This window comes from Suricata suricatta, chromosome 13 (genome assembly GCF_006229205.1).
Source record: "Suricata suricatta isolate VVHF042 chromosome 13, meerkat_22Aug2017_6uvM2_HiC, whole genome shotgun sequence".
Taxonomy (NCBI): Eukaryota; Metazoa; Chordata; class Mammalia; order Carnivora; family Herpestidae; genus Suricata; species Suricata suricatta.
Window position 1 is genome coordinate 76,539,119 of NC_043712.1, and position 20,493 is coordinate 76,559,611.

At 42.0% G+C, this 20,493-nt stretch overlaps 1 protein-coding gene across 1 annotated transcript in view; it reads right to left on the reverse strand.

Annotated features, from left to right (window-relative positions):
- Positions 1–20,493, reverse strand: part of TMC1 (transmembrane channel like 1) — a 128,704-nt gene that overhangs the window by 43,108 nt on the left and 65,103 nt on the right. The window contains exons 7-9 of the mRNA XM_029920495.1: positions 19,547–19,653; positions 16,742–16,840; positions 708–850 (exon numbers count right to left, since the gene is read on the reverse strand). Of these exons, the coding sequence (XP_029776355.1) occupies positions 708–850; positions 16,742–16,840; positions 19,547–19,653 (349 nt within the window). The remainder of the gene's footprint in view (positions 1–707; positions 851–16,741; positions 16,841–19,546; positions 19,654–20,493) is intronic.

The window sequence follows — 20,493 nt, forward strand, 5'->3', positions numbered from 1 at the left end:
TTCTAAGCTCACTCAGAGAATTGGTTGGAGGGTTACATAGATTGCTCAGAGCCCTCAGATGGCTGTATTGGTTTCTGCAGTGTCTTTGAACAGGGTGTGGCCCATACTGCAGGCATGGTGGGGGTGGGGAATGAATGGCATCATTCAGTGCCCCAAAGAAGGTCTTCTCCATGCTCTAATAAGAGTTCTTCCAAGATAAACCATGATTCTGCAGTGGATCATGATGGTCTTGTTGGGGGGGCCATTCATTTTTGCTGTCTTACACAACCGATTATTTTGGTTGGATAGCTATCCTTTTTTTTAATTTTATTTTAATGAACAGAGAACAATGATTTCTGCCTATTGAGCTGATTCTGCAACGTGCAAACTTCTCTGCACACAAAAACAGGGGCCAGCAGCTGTTTCCCTGTCTTGCTTGCAACACTGATCCATACCAAAAGGGCAGTCTCTTCCAAAGATGCTTAAACAGAGGGTAGATGTGCAACCCTGTGAGGTGAACTAAAGGCCTGTACTTGGGTTCAACCCTTTTGTTCCAGGGATATCATAGTCTAACAGTAGCGTCGATATTAAAACTACATTTTATCTCTTACAGACTCAGTATCCTCTAGGTATAAAACAGAATAAGAATGATATCCAATGCTGAAATTAATTCTTCCCTTTGATTCCAGACATTATTGCTTGCTTCCCAAGAGACCAATAATACTTACGCTTTAAGGACGACCAGAAAGCTATATCCAATGCACATGATCCCCACCAGAAAATAGGAGAGCGGCAGCCTGAAATTCATCCATCCAATTGTTCGTTTATTGTCATAATAGCCATAAAAGAGAACGGAATATTGCGCCAAGCCCTAAAATCCAACAACAACGCCACTTAGCCGATGTTATGAAGAGCAACTCAAAGACAAAAGATCAACTTTTAAGAGAAACAACAAAATGGCATTAATTTTCAGACTTGGGAGTTGAGCCCTATTTTTGCTTCATAGAGCAAATGTCTCAGCTGCCGCATTGATTGGCAAGCCTCTTGATTTACTCGAAATTCAGGGGCTTCTAAATAGGCCAAATTGTTAACCAAATCCAGGCTTGCTCAGCTGCGGAGCCATTACCGTGAAATGCCCATTGATAGAAACATCAAAACACGCTTCATGGTGTCATTCGATTTCCAATTTGAAGAGCTTGCTTAACATTTGGGGAGGATCTGAAGCGTGCTTCCTCAAAGCGTTATGGTAGGTATCCACTTCCAGTCACCTGAGCCACAGTTAGATCGATTCTTCTCGAGCTACAGAGGCGGCAGCTCAGCTCACATGGAGCAAAGATGAAGAGCGAGTGAGATGTTAAGGGAACCGATCTGCATAGCGTTGTACGCATCAAGGCTATGAGCGCGTTCTCCCACAGCAAGCATGTTCGTTCCTGCAATGCCGTGCTCTCTCCTTACAATTATCTGCCAGATATTAGAATCACCCTCTCCCACGGATACCTGAGTGACCGCCTTCCTACTCAAAACATTGGCATATTCTGATGGTCTTTCTTTTACAAGGGTCTTCATCTTTCTCTCCTCCTCTTCCCTGTGGTTTTCACTCCCAGCTTTGAAGCGTGTTTCTGTATCACTACATATCCACTTCCCGAGCTTCCTTCTGACTTTGTCTTTCTGGCAAGGACTTAAAATTTTTATGTTTTGTAAAGGGAGACAGTAATCCCTTGCCAGTGTGAGGCTTCCTCTGGAGATCAAGTGAGTCACCCTGGAACCTTAAAAAGTCCAACTGGCGGGGCGCCTGGGTGGCTCAGTCAGTTAAGCGTCCCTCCTCGGCTCAAGCATGATCTCAGGGTTCGTGGGTTCAAGCTCTGTATCAGGCTCTGTGCTGACAGCTATCAGAACCTGGAACCTGTCTTCAGATTCTGTGTCTCTCTCTCTCTGACCCTCCCCTGCTCACTCTGTCTCTCTCTCTCTCTCTCTCTCTCTCTCTCTCTCTCAAAAATAAATAAAAACATTAAAAAATTTTTAAAAAGGAAAGAAAGTCCAACTGGCTACCTTTAACATCATTTATACGCAGCTAGGGACTTTAAAGGGCACTACCGAAGAAGACAGAAGAAGTGGGGAGGAAGGGCAGAAGAGGAGGAGGGGGAAATCCCCTGGATGTCCATTCCCAGAGGAAGATTGAAGAGAAGCTGTTTAGAAAATTTCCTTAAACGAAGATCATGCTTGGCTCAAAACAGAGGCCAACAAACATCTGGAATAATTATTGCTTTCAAAATTTGCAGCAAATCTATGTTTTAATACTGTGTAGTGATTAGCAGGAAAAAATTACCCAAAAAATCTCAGAAGAGCTCATGAGTTTCCAATACGGTCGGAATGGAATGAGAGGGATGTAGGTAAAAACTGAAGGGCTTCCCTGCACCACACCTGCCTGTCATCTGCATTTTTTCAGCTCAAGAAAAAAGAAATCTGACCCAAAAGAAAATTTGGCACTAATGAACTAGTAGAAACCTAGGGGTTCTTAGGTGGCTCAGTCGGTTAAGCATCCCACTTTGGCTCAGGTCATGATTTCATGGTTTGTGGGTCCAAGCCCTGCGTTGGGCTCTGTGCTGACAACTTGGAGCCTGGAGCCTGCTTCTGACTCTGTGACTACCTGTCTCTCTTCCCCTGCTTACACTCTGTCTCTGTCTCTCAAAAATAAATAAACAATAAAACAAAAATTTTTAATAATAAAAAAAGAACTAGTAGAAACCTCAGATTGGAGAAGCAAATGGGCTAATCTCTGCCCAAGAAAAGAAACCACAGAGAGGAGGATTGGTCAACTGCCCAGGACCCAGGAATCAGGCCAGGAGAATAATCACAGGCAGGACCTGCACACCTAGTTCAATGGTAAAAGATGCCACAGTCTTTAATATCAGCTTTAGCAATAATAAAGGTGACATGGCGACCTCCATCCATCTAACGCTTTGTCTTATTTCTGGTTAGCTCACAACCTGGTTAAAGAAGGTAGTGGCTGTTATTGACCATGACACTCCCACCCAGCAAAGACTTAATAGCCCTATTACTGCTTTGCAGATGAAGAAACTGAGCTTTATTTTTTTTAATGTTTATTTTTGAGAGATAGAGTGTAAGTGGGGGGAGGGGGGTAGAGGATCCAAAGCGGGCTCTGCCCTGGTAGCAGGGAGCCTGATGTGGGTGGGACTTGAAATCACAAATCATGAGACCCTGACATGAGCGGAAGTTGGACACGCAACTAACTGAGGCACCCAGGCACCCCAAGAAACTGAGCTATAAAGAGGTGAAGTAACTTGTGCATGCTCACATAACCAGTAAGTGACTGTCTGACCTTGAACTGGGTCTGAGTCAAATCCATGTACTTAATGACTCCTGTGCTGGCTTCTCCCCTGCTTCTCCTTCTACCCCTTGTATCATGCTAAGGCCATACCTTCCCAGCCAAAGAAAGGAACAGGAAACCCTACCAACTTAGCAAGGCCTTTTGACCTACACCTTTGGATCGACCCATGACAGTGCCTGAACACCCCCTCTGAAGATCTCAAAGGGCCTCACTCCATGTACTTATACATTACAACCTGATGTCTTTTTCTAGCTCATAATGACAGTACTGGGATTCAAAGACACCTAGAAAACAACAGGAGAGAAGAAAGCAGATAGAAACCAAGCATCCGGTGATTTGTTCGGTTGGCATAGTAGCTACTGGGGCAGCTGGCTCGTCTGGTATGTGTCCCATTCAATGGCTGGTGCTTCATAAATATTAGATGGCAAGCAAAAGTCATAAGGTTTGTAGTTGTTTGGGTTTTTTTTTTGAATCCTGATTATTTCACAAAGGTTTCTTCCTTTTGCTTATTACTACCTATGCAGCCAAGCGTGTAAACGAAAGAGGCACTATTGAAGAACACAATTTTAAAAAGCTTTTTCCAAGTCATCATCTTAGTAGCATATTGAAGGGTGACTTTAAACAGCCCTCCCCTTCCACCCTATGGGCCCCCCACACTCTACACATCTTTCCCTTTCCTTTCAAACTCCAACGGCAGACATCTGGAAGTGACTAAAATAGCAATGACTCCCAGCCTAGCCAATGTCCTATTCAGTTTCCATGTCAGCGCGCATGGTTTCCCCTGTGGGAGCACTCTCCCACCCCCAAAATCTGTGACAGAGAAGCCAGTCAGAGCCAAGTTTCAAATGAGCATGAGACATTCCCGTCCAACTCTGGGCTCCATGCTTGGGCATCGTCTATTAAGCTTCCAATTTCTGTTTGAATGCTGCAGCTGGTCTAGTTCATAGTCACCAACACAATTCCACAAGAGACATTGTTTTGATGGTGTCAACTCATGTATGTTTATCTAACTAACTTTGAAATTTTACTATTTCCCCAGTACTGTACATAGATGCCATAAGATATCCCTAAAGGGAATGGCAGAAGCCCCTAACAACATTCTGCAAGCAAAATACCCCCTTCATAAGTATCCGTCACCTGAAGTTATATTAGAGCTCCACCCCATTGGCGTTTCTCAGGACTACAAATAAATACTCACTGGGAAACATGACATTCCATCCCTGGGATGGTAAATGAGTTTCAGCGGCCTTAGCAACTCTTTTTAGTTTGTAGTAACCATCAGACCACTATTATGTTTAAAAAAAAAATCTTTAAGTCAAAACTAGTGGGAAGAGAAGATGTGACTTCTGATTGTGCCTGCTGAGGACATGTGAAGGGAGCGTGGCACTAGATGTGTGGGTGTGTTTCTACTGTTCCCTGTATTATTACCAGTCATTTACACTTTAGTGTTAAAGAAAATTGCAAGTATGGGGCTCCTGGGTGGCTCAGTTGGTTGAGCGTCCGACTCTTGGTTTTGGCTCAGGTGATGATCTCACAGTTCGTAAGTTCGAGCCCCAAGTCAGGCTCCATACTAACAGTGCCAAGCCGTGTTGGGATTCTCTCTGTCTCTGTCTCCCTCTCTCTCTCTCTCTCTCTCTCTCTCTTTCTCTCTCTCTCTCTCTCTCTCTCTCTCTCTCTCTCTCTGCCCTCCCCATGCTCGTGCTCTCTCTCAAAAATAAATAAACTTTAAAAAGAAATTGCAAGTATGGATGAAAGGCAAGGCATGGCATCACTTGATTATCAGATTAAGTGGACAGAAGCAAGGACAATGCTAACAACCCCCAAAGCAAACTGCCACTAACTTCACAAGGACCACGGCCAGCCTGGCACCTAGATGAGACCTAGCCCAAGACCTCCCTCCTTTTCTCCACCCAGACTCACCAAGCCTCCACCTCACGCTTTGCTTGCCACTGAGTTTCCTTTCTTTTTGCTACAGCCCTGATCTAGAGAGATGAAACTGACACTCCAGCGTTCTTAGTGAGGGAGCGTGTAGGTTACAAAGAGGAAGTTGGTCTGAGCCTTAGCGGAACTGCTAGTTTTCGGTAGCTGGAATTAACTACCTGTCCCAGGACTGTAGTCTGTGAACTCTGGTCCTCAAAACCCGGAAACAGACAGTTGATTTTAGCACCCATCCATATATCAGCGTTCTTGGCCTTCTGCCTCCTTCCCAGGCAGCTGACCTCACTGGTGCCCTGTTTCCCTTTCTGGCCTGTGGATACCATGCTATCACTGGTTGGGTTCCCCCTTCTTTCATTGTCCTTCCACGAAATGGGCATGTTTGTGAGTTAAGTACTCTAAATAGGTATTTAAGGAAAGACACATTTATTAAACACCTACCATGTGCCTTCCAGGTGTTGTACTAGCGCTTTACACACCTGATCTCATTTATTATTTCATACCAGCCAGCCAGCCAGACATTAGTACCACCTGACACACAACAATGAAAAGGCCCACAGGGGTTGTCTCGTGTCTCTCAGGCGGTAAGTGGCAGGATTCAAACTCAGGTCTGTCAAAATCCCATGACAGAATTCCTTTCCTGATGCTATACTGTATTAAAAAAATTTTTTTTAATGTTTATTTATTTTTGAGAGGGAGACAGAGACAGTGTGATCAAGGGAGACAGAGAGAGAAGGGGAGACACAGAATCCAAAGTAGGGTACAGGCTCCAGGCTGTCTGCACAGAGCCTGATGCAGGGCTCAAACCTACGAACCACAAGACCATGACCTGAGCCAAAGTATGATGCTTAACCAACTGAGCCACCGAGGAGCCCCTGCATTTTAAACTATGCTGGCTTCCACAAAGATGGAATGCCTAAAGAGCATTCCCATTTGTCTTTTCTGTACCATCGTCCACAACTGACACTAATATTGGGAATTCTAGACACTATGCCCAGTGCCAGATACACATCTTATTTCACTTGGATATCCCACAGACACCTTGGACTCAAAAACTTCCCTCAAACTGGCATCTTCCTCCTATCCCAGGCAATGAGGCCGCCAGCCCATCTGTTAGCTCAGTCAGAAACTTGGATGTTTCCATTATCTTCCCATTATCTTCCGTAAGTCACATGCAGTGACTAGCAAAGTCCTGTAGTTTCAGCTTCATGATCCTATGTGATACGGATCTCTTCTCTGCACATCACTGCCATTCCCAGACTTCTCTGCTTCCATCTTATACCAAGTCCAAGCTGGTCCATCCTGAATTCACAAAGAACCTTCTAAAGGGTAACCAACTGCATTTCCATCCTATTTCAAAACTTTTTGTGTTCCCCACTGCCTACAGAATAAAGTCTGACTCCTTAGCCTAATGAATGACACTGTCCTCCTTCATTAGATCCCTTTGTTGTGTGACACTGTTGTCTTTAAGTAGGCTACTCTTATTCCCTAGATATGAGTGTTGCTGAATCACTCATTGGTATTGAGTGCATAGCACCATTTTTTTGCCTCTGCACCTTTGTGCACACAGGTTCCTTTCTTGGAATACTGTTCCCACTTATCCTCCCCATTTCAGAGCCTAGTTCATTCTTATTTTTTCTTTAAAACCAGTTTAAACTACCTCTGTAAAGCCTTTACTGACCTCTAGACCAGAGTAACTTGTTACAGGGAAAAGGGTCATTTCCTCCAGGTGCACAGAGCTTCCGCTCGATTAAATATTTGCTAGCCCCTTTCCTACTCTACTCCCGCTGTCCCAGGGGAGGTATAGTAACTTCCCTGATCGATACTTCTGGAATGAATTAGCTGAATTTGCCTAGCCCACATATAACTTCTTCCTGTAGGAAATAAGCTCTCCCAGGGTAAGATGGACTAATCTGGAGTCCCATATTAGCAAGACCATTTGGTTAAGAGTCCCAGATTAGCCCTCCAACTTGGCCCTTATTAATAATGAATGTGAAATTTTGGTGCCCATCTGCCTCCCCTTCCAAACAAATCATTCAGAGCTCAGATGGAAGGTAGAGTTATTGATTTCTGGGTCTTCTCGGGTCTCCAGCAAACTGAACTCCAGTGAAATATAACACAGAATCCTTCCTCCATTATGGCTCTTTGTGCCTAGGACATGTAGATGTTAACTTGAGATTGTCACATTGTATGACAATTGTTTGCACATTCAATTAAACCAAAAGATCCCTGTGGGCAGGGAAAATATATTACTTATCTTTGTAGTTCCGGCATCTCACATTCAATTTATGTTTGTGGGATGACTGATTGAATAAAAAAATTGTTCTGGCGATCATTAACAATCCTCAGTGAGATTCAGCTCTTTCTAATTATCATCTAAACCACCTTTTTCTGTTTTTCTTCTCTCTACCATCCATTTTAACAAAATAGAGTAAATCATTCAAGACAGTAGCATGATGATAACATTCTTATGTTGAGATTTAATGAATCAAAACACCAAGAAAGTGTCTGAGAGATATTAACAGTGGCAAAATGCCTTAATTTTTTCTAATTGCCTAAAACTCTTATAAAATAAGAAATTCTCAGTGCTAGAAAATGAGCTTCTACATATATTTTCTTCCCAAATGAGAAAAATGGTCTTTTGTTTCACAAGATGGAGATTAAAACCATTCTATTATGGGGTTTAGTTGTTCAGTTGACTTAACATCTTCTAAATCTGCCTACTAATTCTTTAAAGCAATGAAAAATGAAGCATCATAAATTCATATATGAAGATAGACATGTCTGATTATATGGACACAGCCTGTAGTGGGAATTATCTTACCATTACCTATTTTTAAAGCTTATTTATCTATTTTGAGAGGGAGAGGGGCAGAAAGAGAGGAAGAAAGAGAATCTCAAGCAGGGTCTGTGTTCTCAGCACCGAGCCCGATGCAGGACCTGAACTCACAAACCATGAGATCATGATTTGAGCTAAAATCAAGAGTCAGGTGCTTAACAGACTGAGCTATCCAAGAACCCCACTATAATCTATTCTAAAAGGAGTTTTGAGGGATGCCTTGGCGGCTCAGTCGGTTGAGTGTCTGACTTTGGCTCAGGTCACGATTTCGTAGTTCATGAGTTCAGGCCCCACATCTGGCTCTGTGCTGAGAGCTCAGAGTCTAGAGTCTGCCTCAGATTCTGTGTCACCCTCTTTCTCTCTCCCTTCCTGACTCATACTCTGTCTCTCTCTATTTCAAAAAGAAAATATTTAAAGTTTTTTTAAAAAGGAGTTTTGAACAAATGAATATACAAAAAAGTAGAGAAAATAAGAAACTACTTGAAAAAAATAAAATTTAGGAAATTTCAATCCTATATGAACAGCATATATTTTATTTCAAACACTTAAGATCAATGAATGTAGGGGCACTTGGATGACTCAGTCAGTTAAATGTCCAACTCTTGATTTCGGCTCAGGTCATGATCTCATGGTTTGTGAGTTCAGCCCCCATATTGGGGTCTCTGCTGACAGTGCAGAGTCTGCTTGGGATTCCCTCTCTCTCTCCCTCTTTCCCTCTCTGTCCCTCTACACACACACACACACACACACACACACACACACTCTCTCTCTCTCTCTCTCTCTCTCTCTCTCTCTCTCTCTTAAAAATAAACAAATAAACTTAAAAACAAAACAAATCAATGAATGTAATTAATTTCAAGTACAACTCATAAGCAAATAACATTTGATGGAGATACATGATGCTGGAACATACGGTAGAATTTTTACTGAATGGTTTTTAAATGTTTGTAATTTTAAACACTCTATTTTTGCAGCAGACACATCAGACTCATAATCTGGTGCCATTTGTTTGTATTATGCAATATAATCGAATAGACTGTGAGGTTCTAATCTTACTCAGTGGCTCAATCTTTAACCTATTAGTTTGGCAGCCAATATTTAGAGACCACAAATTCCTATTAGGTAAATTGAGCTCCTCCAAATAATCTTAGTCTCTCACTTACTGATATTTATCAACACGTGATACTCTCACATATTGATAGACCCTTCTTTGGTCTCCTCACATTCAATTTCCTCCTCTCTGATCTGTTCACCTTTTTAAGTTTCAACTTTGATAATGCCACTACTCATCCATCACTCCCTACAATTACTTTTAACTTCTCTGAGAAAAAAACACATTATCATGACCTAGATTCTAAAGAGTCTGACACATCTTGATACCCTTCTATCTCTGTAAGGTCCCGACACCCTTTCACAGTCTAATTTCACTAACTTCCAGTCACTCTCTTGAGTAAGGCAAGCTTCTCCCACGAGAAGTCCTTTGACTTGCTGTCCTCATTTTCTAGAATGCCTCTTCCCTCTGTCAAATTGGGAGCCTGTACTGACTCTTTAGAGTCCAATTCAAGGGCTACTTTCTCAGAAAAATTTCTGCTATCCTCTACTTCCCTCTTTTAGGCTATAAACAAGGTCAGGATCCCTGAAACATGTTATCTTAATACTGTTTACCCTTCTTACTTGGCACAGTTGAAATTACATTTATTTTTGTGATCACTTGACTACTCTACTAGACTTTAAGTTTCCAAGGGCAGAGACCGTGTTAGGTTTTGCTCACCTTTGTTTAGTGCTAGGCACATTACCTGGCATCTGGCAACTACTAAATAAATGTTCACTAAATTAATGAAAAGAAGACTTGCTCTGCCATCACATCCAAAGAATCGATGCTGTTTTCATGTTGTAAATATGGCATTAGGATCATAGGCATCTCAAATTTTTGCAAAAAGAAAGACCAGCTTTGGTTTGGCCAGGTGCAGCTCAAGGGAGATGTTGAAAACTGGAAGTTGTTGCTAAATTAAAGAAAACACTGATAGAAATGAGGACCCCAAGAGATCCTTTTCCAAGTCTACAGAACAAAAGGATCCCAAGAAAGCCAAAACCAAACCTGGGGATCTCTTCTGCCACAACCTATAAATGTGTATTAAGAAGTTCAGGAGTAGAAGATTAAGAGGCTTATGAAGCAAGAGAAAGGACTTAAGAGTGAGAGAAGAATCTGAGATGCCTCTTCTGTTAATCAAACCTAATGAGTCTATTGAGAGGGACCTGGACTGGACACTGAGCAAACGAAGCAGATATGGTATCCGAGGATGGACAACCTTTGGATGCTGCCAATCTCAACACCCCTGGCTTGAGCTGCACCCACCCTGTTCAGTGAAGTCTTCTAAGAAGTCTCCCTATGGATACAGAGGAGAGGATCCTAGCCCCTTCCAATCTTAGGATCGTCCCTGCAGGAGAGACCTATCAGCCCTCTGGGTGGGCTTAGTAATCTACAAGCCTAGTTTTGTCCCAAGAGGCTTAGCAGTGTGGCTCGAGGTCATACTTTTACCCTCACCAAGTGCACTAGGTGTTCATCATCTAGGAGTCTGGTCTTTGCTAAGCCAGCTCTGGGTGAGGCTGAGGCAAGAGCTGAAGCAAAGAGGTTACGTTGGTGGACTTGAAGCTTGTTGAAACCAAGTAAGAGTGGCAGGAGAAGCAACAACACTTCTGACCTAAAGTAGAGGAACCACATCACACTTTCAGGGTCCACAGACCCCTACAGCAGGCATTAAGGTGTGTTGCTCAGAGAGCCTTCAGGGGATGGCTTCCAGATGCCACCACTTCGAATCAACCAGAATGGAACACCATGCAGTCCTCCTGAGACTCTGTCCTCCCAGGTGGCCCCCAGTCTATGACCAAGAATAGTGAGAAATAGTAGAGCCAGTGATATGGGACTCCTCCAATGGGCAGACTTTGCCTGGGGATTCACCATTCATCTGGTCAAGATGTTTTTCCAGAGCTGTACTGTGGCTTGAGTTTCTTCCTACTCAGTTTCCCCTCTGTCTCTCCCTTCACAAGAGTCAGGCTTCTTTGCCATCTGGAGACTTTCCCCACCTACTTGTGGTTCCCCTCCCTTTCCTTGTTTGTAGGTATTCCTGTCCTATACCCCAGATATCTCCTGCATCTAATAGTGTTTTTGTGTGTGCTTTTTGGGAAACCAAAAATGACTTGCCCCTTCAAAAGGGCTCCTTAAAAAAAACCCTTGTGCACTGTTGGTGGGCATGTAAATTGGTGCAATCACTATGGAAAAGAGCATGGAGGTTCCTCAAAAAATTAAAAATATAAATGCCATATGACCCAGCAATCCATTGCTCAGGATTTATCTGAAGAAAATGAAAATACTAACTTGAAGAGATACTTGCACCCCCAGATCATTGCAGCATTATTTAGAGTAGCCAAGACCTGGTGACAACCTATGCATCTGTCTATGGAGGAATGGATAACGAAAATGTGGTGTGTAGATTCACAAATGTATGTATAGTGGAATATTATTCAGCCGTAAGAAGGAGGAAATTTTGCCATTTGCAACAGTATGGATGGACCTTGGGCATTATGCTAAGTGAAATACATAAGATGGAAAAAGACAAAGAACATATAATCTCACTTATATGTGGAATCTTGAAGAAAAAGAAAAAACGAGCTCATAGATACAGAGAATAAACCAGTGGTTCCCTGTGGCAAGAGATGGGGATGGGCACAATGGGTGGAAGAAGGAACAATGTACAGATCTCCATCTATAAAACAAACAAGTCATGGAGAATGCAATGTACAACACGGAGACCGTAGTTAATAATACTATATTTCATATTTGAAAATTGCTAAGACAGTGAATCTTAAAAGTTCTCATTTCAAAAAAAAAAAAAAAGAACTCTGTAGCTATGTATGTTGACAAATGTTAACCAGACTTATTGTGGTGATCATTTCACAAGACATACAAATATTGTATCATTACGCTATATACCTGAAACCAATATAATGCATGTCAATCATACCTCAATAAAAAAGGGGGCACTCTCTGAAAATAAAGATGTGTTTGAACTACTAAAATATCCCTTTAAGAAGATGAGTTATTCCATATGTATATCCAAAAATATGGCCAGTACCATAAGACATGAAGGAACGTAAGAGAACTGAGATATGTCTGAGAGGAGATACTGCAGCTCTGGAAGATTATTATTTAAAAGAACTGTTGATATTGATAAAATAAGGAGTGACCTGCTCTTTGAAAACATCCAGAATGTCTGTGACAGTTTCTTTTGAGGATAGAGGTCAAGGGCAATCTGTGGCACAAGTGCGCAGGGCATAAGGAGTTGGCTTGGGGTGTGTTAGAAGTAAACCAATGATTTGACATTAAAGTCAGCCACACTTTACTTTGAATTTCAGTACCTCCTCTAATTACCTGTGCTATCTTTGGCAAACTGACAAACCTCTCTTGAGTCCCAATTCTTTCAATTATAAAAAGATTATTGATCTTCATCCTGAAGGGTTGTTATGAAGATGATATTTAATGCAAATGCCTGTTTAACACATGATAGGTATTAACTGTCCTCTCTTAGGGCCCCTTTTAGAGCTTCACCCACAAACACCTATGATGACCAGCAGAAAAGGGGAGGCAAAATCGACTCCCATTTATCCACATGCAATGTACAAGATGTTCACAAGCTGGAAAACTGAGTGCATTCCCCTTTATTCACAACTCAAATGATCTCACCGTCTGATATCAGCTCAGACTCCTTCCCAATGCCACCTCAGCTCTTCCCTCTCTCTCCCTTACAAGAATATCAAAACCATAGTCCATTTCCTCTTTGTTATTCCTACATCATTCTTGTTTCTCCAAGTATTTTGCCAACAAAGACGTCCTCTTCTTCTTGACCTACGCTCATTCTTCCAATTCTATTGCTTCAGATTGTATCATTTATGCTGATTCAATCCATAACATGCATGTTAGACAATATCTCTATTTCTTACCATTTTAATAAAATATATTTTCCTCCAGATTGGTAAGACACACCATTAGGGCCTCAATACAAGGATCAAAACTATGGTGCTTTGTAGACCATGACTTTGAAAAGCCCTAAGACTGGCCGACCTTGCATACACCAAGTGGCATTTGTCTCCTATCAATTCAAGGCAATTTTGATGAGTTATGACATGGCTTTTCAAATGACAGAGCACTAAGCTCCAGGAAGATACTTGGGGGGGGGAGGGGAGGATCCACAGGGAAGTGCCAAGGTTCCAACCTGCAACTCCACCTCCCCACCTCCACCCCACAGGTTTGCGGACCCTCCGCATCTTATATATAAGCTCCTCCACCACAAGAGGTCATGCTTGCCTCTCTTTCACAGCATTCTACAACTCTTTTTCTGCTTCTCTTCACCTGCATCTATACGCAACTGCTTAGCTAAGCTGACACACTAATCTTCTTAGATGAGACAAACCCATGGCTTAATGAGATTGTTCAGGCATTTGTTAACTCCGCCGTAGTCCTCAGACATGTCTTTTCCTCCTTGCATCTCTGGGCTCCTTGGAGTGCAGAATTCTGAGTTTTCAGGGGTCCCACAGATATTTCATTGATGGTTTTCTCCATCGTGCCATGATCAACGGAACACTGTGCTGTCCAGGAAGATCACATCATAATACAGAGTGGGCACCTCTGTTGTTCAGAGGACCAAGTAAAGAATTCAGGCAGGGGTAACTATTGAACCCACCATTCTATTTGAAAAGCTAATTTGGGGATTATGTGTTTATTATGAAAAGTGAAAATGGGATCCAACTGTTTCAACTCCTTCCCGGCGCGATAGCTATGGCATTGAAAGGAGTCAATCTATGTTCTGGAAACAGTGAGAATGCTGTTGGAAATCAATGAAGGAATATTATTTTTTTGGAGCCACTCAATAGCTATCAGACCTGAGTATGCTTCTATGACTCAGTTTCCCTCACTTTACAATGTGAAACATGGGAGAGTTCTCAAAGCACTTGTATCTCTAAAAATCTCTTATTTTATTTGGGGGGGGGGGTGACTGGGTGGCTCAGTTGGTTCAGTGTCCAACTTCAGCTCAGGTCATGATCTCATGGTTTATGAGTTTAAGTCCCGTGTGGGGCTCTCACGGAGTCTGCTTCAGATCCAATCTCTCCCATTCTCTCTGCCCCTCCCCCACACTCTCTGTCTCTCTGTCTCTCTCTCTCTCTCTCTCTCTCTCTCTCTCTCTCTCTCTAAAACATAAACATTAAAATAGTTTTAAAAAATTCTAAATCCCTTATTTTATGATACATGCCAAATAAATGAGTGGTAAACCTATGCAGAAAAATTAAGAAAAGTTGTAAATGAATAATACCACTTTAATGACTTTTCATATTTTTTCTCAACCATTTATATTCTGTTTCTTTTTTAAATATATTTTCTTATTGCTTTAGAATTGTTTTAAGGCAGGCGTAGATTATAAAGGAAAATGAGTATCATAGGATACTCTGGTTTCTGTCTTCCTCTATCCACCAATAAATTGTATTTTGTCAAATGGAACATGAGAGAGCTGTCAAGGGCAGTAATAAAATCTTGGCGAATATATACATACATACATACATTAATTAATTAATTAATTAAATCTTGGCAAGTGCATATATTGCCCAAACCCATTCCCCTGGCTTCTTTCTATATTCACCTGTTAGAACTTCTGGTTTGCCCCATAGAACCATCTTCTACTTTGTCTTTCTCAGCTGATTAAGGTCGTTCACATCGCTAATGGACTTTTTCCCCAACTTTTTTTGTTTCAGTTAGTTGACAAATTTACAAGTGCTTCAACTTCATTAAATATATGTTTACAAATCAAAACATCTTTTGTTCAGACTTTCAGTTCCTCATCTCTGGTTTGACTAAAGCATCAGAACATGCCAATGATATTATTAGTTTGTGCTCTTACGAACCAGACCAGAAGTATGTTATCTTGCTAATCAGAGGAAGAGAATGAGAAGTAAAAGCAGTTTCAAGGGAGCACAATAAAATATTATTTGAAATTTAGAGAGAGAGGGAGGGAGGGAGAGAGATGGAGGATAACAGAACGGAGAAATAAACAATAAGAAGTAAAATCTACCTCAGAGGCCATATCCTTCATAAATCCTAGACCTTCCCAAGCAAAATTAACAATCACTTCCTTGGGGCACCCCAGCGCCTTTTTCTTTGTTCCATTTTGCTAACTTAACATATAACATGTGGTAGACTAGTTGACCGACTATCTTCTACTGTCATGAGTACCTTGAAGCCAAGAATCATATTACATTTATCTTTGTAAAACCAGTGCATGTTTATATTCAAGAAATAAATGCTGAATTAAAAATGGAAAGTCCAACTGCCGGGGATGATTGGAGATTCCAAAGGCCACAAAGTTGGGCCTGCCGTTGTGCCTGATGCTTATTCTTATTGCTTACTCAGAAACTGGGAAACTTTCTTAAAGTTTACATTTTCTGGTACTATTGCTCACATAATTAATTTCTATGGTTCTTATCTCAAGGTTCTACAAGTCATCCCCTTACATAGGATGGTCAGTTAAAAAAATTCATGAAGCCTCTATTGGTTGAGTATCATATTAAGGGCTTCAAAGAAGGTGTAACAGATATGGTCCCCTCTTCAGGAAACTCATAATTTAGGGAGTTTAAGGGCAGAATTCAAAACATCTGTGAAATACACCTATCAGCACTACGGACATGGAGTGTTCATTGTTTTTCTCTCCTTTGATTTCCCAGGCTATGCAAAATCTTATTCTCATTTGCTACTGTCCAAAAATTTCCTGAATTAGCAATTCCCCAATCTCCACCTTGCTACTTTCTTATCCTCTATACTTCCAAACATCATCAATCTGTGCATTATTTAAAAGAAAATGTGTGCAATTTAATAGTTGCCACAGACCTGAATCAAATTCCTGAAATGATTTTTCAAGGGGTAAAAATAAATCTCTGCTATAACAACAGTCCTCACCCAGGGCAGCTCGAAGAGTAAAACTTCCTCTAGCACTATAGTGGAGCAATGCTCATATGGGTACCTCCATCGAGTGATACTCATTTTCGTATTATTTAGAAGTTAGAATTGAGAACTGTTCAGTATTTAATATTTAGCTGTGTCTAGAATCGATGATTGAACAATACTAAATAGATTTGTTTAGGAAGTAAAGCTCTAATTCCCTAAGAATCCTATGAGATTTTTCAGAAAGCACATTTGCAAACTCTTCCTTTGTTCTTTTCCAAAGCCAGAGATAAAGATATTTGCTTCAAGTCTTTGAACTCTGAGCTCACCTTCTTTCAGTCGTCTATATTCTCATTTAATCATATTATCATACTCTTAAACTTATTCTTTTTTTTTCAGTCTTTCTATTCCTTCTTTCCCTCCTTGCCTCCCTCCCACCCCCTCCCTTCCTTTCCTTCTTTCTCTTTTTCTTTTTTCCTTTCTTTCCTTCCTTCCTTCCTTTCTTCCTTCTTTCCTTTTTTATTTTTTTAACAAGAGGCAGGGACATATCTCTTAAGACCTTCATCTACCCCAAAAGAGGAGGCCCTTGGGGTTTCAGAAAGTAAGAAAAAAAAAATCTATCCTCCTACCAATACAGCTATGCGGAGACACTTACATTGAAGTCATACAACACACCGAAGTTTGCCGCAGATGCCTCTTCAGCTCTGGGAACTGTTTTCCTAGGTAAACTGCCATATGGCAAACCCCAGAGGTACTGTATAGAGAAGCAAAGAAAGCGGTTAATAATTGGAAACAAAGTCTGAGCCACACATGTGATCACAAATGGTTTTGTTTAAAAGCACTTCTTAAACTTTTTCATGGGGACTCTGTGGGTCTCCACGTGGGGTCCCATTTTCTGGGAACTGACTACTAAATCCAGAGTTAAGAACAAAGGGAGTGCTAGGAACTCTGCATTCTAAATTGAGTGGACCACCAGCAGTTGGGCCAACCACATTGCTCGGAAGGCTTGTTGAGAAGCCCCACTACCACCACCACCTTCAAGCTGGTCTCCTTTAGGGGAGGTCTGGAGAGGAGGAAAGAGGCCTTTGGGGGAACTATAGTGTTCAAACAAACCATACTACCCACATCTTCATATGGGACTGCTTCTTAGGGTGGGAGATTCTCTCCTTCATGTTAAGAGAAGAGTTATGTGAATCACTTATGTAATTTGAGGGTGTCAGATGGGAGGAAAGATGGTACCCTGATTATATTTGCTTTCCCACTAATTCAGGTCTGCTGCCCTGATCTTACACTACCAGATTCAAAAAGGAGTTATTAGGGGCCGAGCCAGCCAGTGAGGGGGCAAGAATAGGGTCCTGGCAGATGTCTTGGTGAGAAATGGTTGAAGCACCCCTCTCCTCCAGAGCAGGCACAAGGCTCGCTGGCCAAGGAGATACCGCTTCTTCTGTGATATGAAACCTTCCTCCCTGGGGCCGGGGGTGGAGGATGGATGTGGCTGGAAGCCTGGGTGTGGGGCTTGCTGTAAGTCAGCCTCAGACTGCACACCTTCTGCAGGAGCATCTTGGCTTCCTAGTACTGAAGCCAGCACAGGATGGGTCCTATCCCATCTCACTCAAAAGTTGGGGGCCACAAAGAACAAAGACTAAGGTCTCAGGCTTGGCCCTTTGGGCAAAAGGGCATTTGCATCAAGGGAATGCTGAGTGAGTCTATGGGTTGGAGGCAGCTGAAAAATGGAGCCTTGTTGCCAGGAGGGGACCAGTCCTTGCCTCTGGTGGTTCTGTAAAACTAGCACGTGAGGTTTCTATCCTCTTTTGTTCTTTATCTGGGGCTGGTAACCAAGACCCAGAAAACAAGATGTCCCTCACAGCCTCTAACTCAAACCTGTAAGAAAGCATCCAAAGACAACACACTTATTAGTTCTAGGAATACATCCAATCAAACACGTATTAACTCCCTCCACGATACACCAGGCATTCTGTAATTTCATATAGTTGCAACCACTCAGCCACAACCTTTCATTTCCAGGGAGGCTGTGTGCTGGAGGGGAAGGAGTAAGTGCCGCTGATGAAACTCCACGTATGCCCCAAGTCTGACACTAAGGAGTGTCATAACAGCCAGTGATGGCATTTCAGGTTTCCTTAGAGAGATGAGCAAAAATAAAGCCGGGGCTAATTTGAAATAGATGAAATACATATATTCTGCTGCATCGCCTGAAAGTTGTCCCTGGGGAAATGGACTCTGCAGGACTTCTGACCTATGTCCACTGACTTCTAAGAGCCACACAGCCATACACCCACCTCCCCCCAAATTATCTCAAGAATTATAAAACTAGTGAACTGGGAGGCAAAATCTTGGGACAAAAAATAGATTCATGATCTTAGTCTCATACTAGGGGAAAAAAAACCTAACTAAGATATCGGTGAAGCCCGATAAGCAATCTGTAATTCTATTTCCACATTTTTAAAGGGGGAAAGAAAACTCTTCTGTCGTCTATTTCTTACATTTGTCATGAGGCTCAGTAAGTAAAAGAAGTGAAAATGTTTTTGCACCATTTAAAAGCAAACGCTTCATACATATAAGGCACTATTAGGATTGTTAGGCCCATGAGGAGGCTCAATACAGAAGCTGGGCCTGATTTAAAACCACGGGAGTAAAAAATCACTCGCAACACTTAGTTTTGGCTGTCGGCAATACTGTTCTGAACAAATTGGCTTTGAAATAATGGCAGCTGAAAGACTCTTTGTAGCCTGAATAATGCCTAACCTGACATTTGTATAAGTAAGCATCCAAAGATCAGAAGCAGTCTTGCTTCTTGGCCTTAGTTGATGGACTCTTTTCCCCGTGTCAGCTCAGGGTTTTGCCTCATTCTTCAATCTGGACCCACTATCTGTTTTACTCTCCTCTCTGACTTTGATCCTAAAAGACCCCACCCCAGTGTGTGTGTGTGTCTGGGTTATCTTACTTTACATGTGCAAAAAAAAAAAAAATGCTCTTGTGTTTCTTCAAATAGAAAAAACAGATGCATTAAGAAGTATTCTTTCAAAGCAAACTTGGCAAAATAAGTGAATGCAATTCACAAGGTGTCAAAGCTTTCCTTTTGAGCAACTAACATTTGAGCACAGGGATCACCTTGGGAATCTGATAGAAGCCACGAACCCTTCCACATAAAAATGTACACTTAAACAGACACACCACATTTTATATATGATTGCAGGAGGCTCATGTACCCTTTGGCGCAATGATTGGGATCTTTGGCCCATGGGCGCCATGTTGAAGATTAACCGTATTGCCCGTGCTCTGTATGACTCTAAGAGTAGATCCAGCCAGTTAATCATTCTATTCTTCAGAAGAGAAAATAAATTTTCTAGGACAGGAGAAACTTGTTTCAGCATTTTGGGTTTTTTGTTTTTTGGGGGGTTTTTTTGGGTTTTTTTTTGTAAATGGGAAGTCAGAATCTTACCTCTGGCAACATGATGAGGCTGAACGTCAAGATGAAGAGAACCATATTTACTCCGTACATCCATCTCAAGAAGAGGAAGTATGAGGCCACGGAAGAGCCAAACTGACCTAGCAAAAAGAAAACCAAAAGGTTGGGAGATAGGTCAGAATCAGAACAAAACAAAAGCCTGGTGCTTTCCACAAGAAATCTGTTCATCGCAACACTTTGGCTCTTTTCACAAGGACATCACATCAACAGTCTCTGGCATCCTCCTGTTTCTATCCAGGAAGAGGAAAAGTTAATGGCAATGGAAGTGCTCTCTCCTGTGCAGTTGCCATTGTGTAGAATGACAGTGACCTCTGCCTTTAGGGTCCATCCAAAGGAAAGCTGCCTCATGCTTTGTAGCGAAAACTGCTACTTGAAGAGCCCCTTTCATGCCTGGGGTTAACACAGTGGTGTGAGCAAATACTTGCAAGGTGCTTACAACGGCAGCTAGCCGGCAGTTATCCGCCATTATCATTATGATTACTGCCCTTGTGCCTCCTTCCTCTCGGCCAACAACGCTCTTCTCAAAAATGTTCACCACATCCTTGATGGACAGCTATCCCAACAGACAGCCCTGTGCTACTTGTCTGACTTAACTGGCATTTTTTAGGTACTGCATAGAATCTGAAGTTCACTCACTCGCTCTTCGCATATTTAAAGTATCTTCTGGGGCATCTGGGTGACTCAGTCAGTTAAGCATCTGACTTTTGATTTCAGCTCAGGTCATGAGCTCACGGATCCTGAGATGGAGCCCCACATCAGGCTCTGTGCTCACGACTTGGAGCTGGCTTGAGATTTTCTCTCTCTTCTCTCTCTCTACCCCTCCCCTGCTCATGTGCTCTCTCTCTCTTTCTCAAAATAAATAAATAAACTTTAAAAAAATTCATCTTCTGCCAGGAATTACCTCAGATGTGAAGCACAAT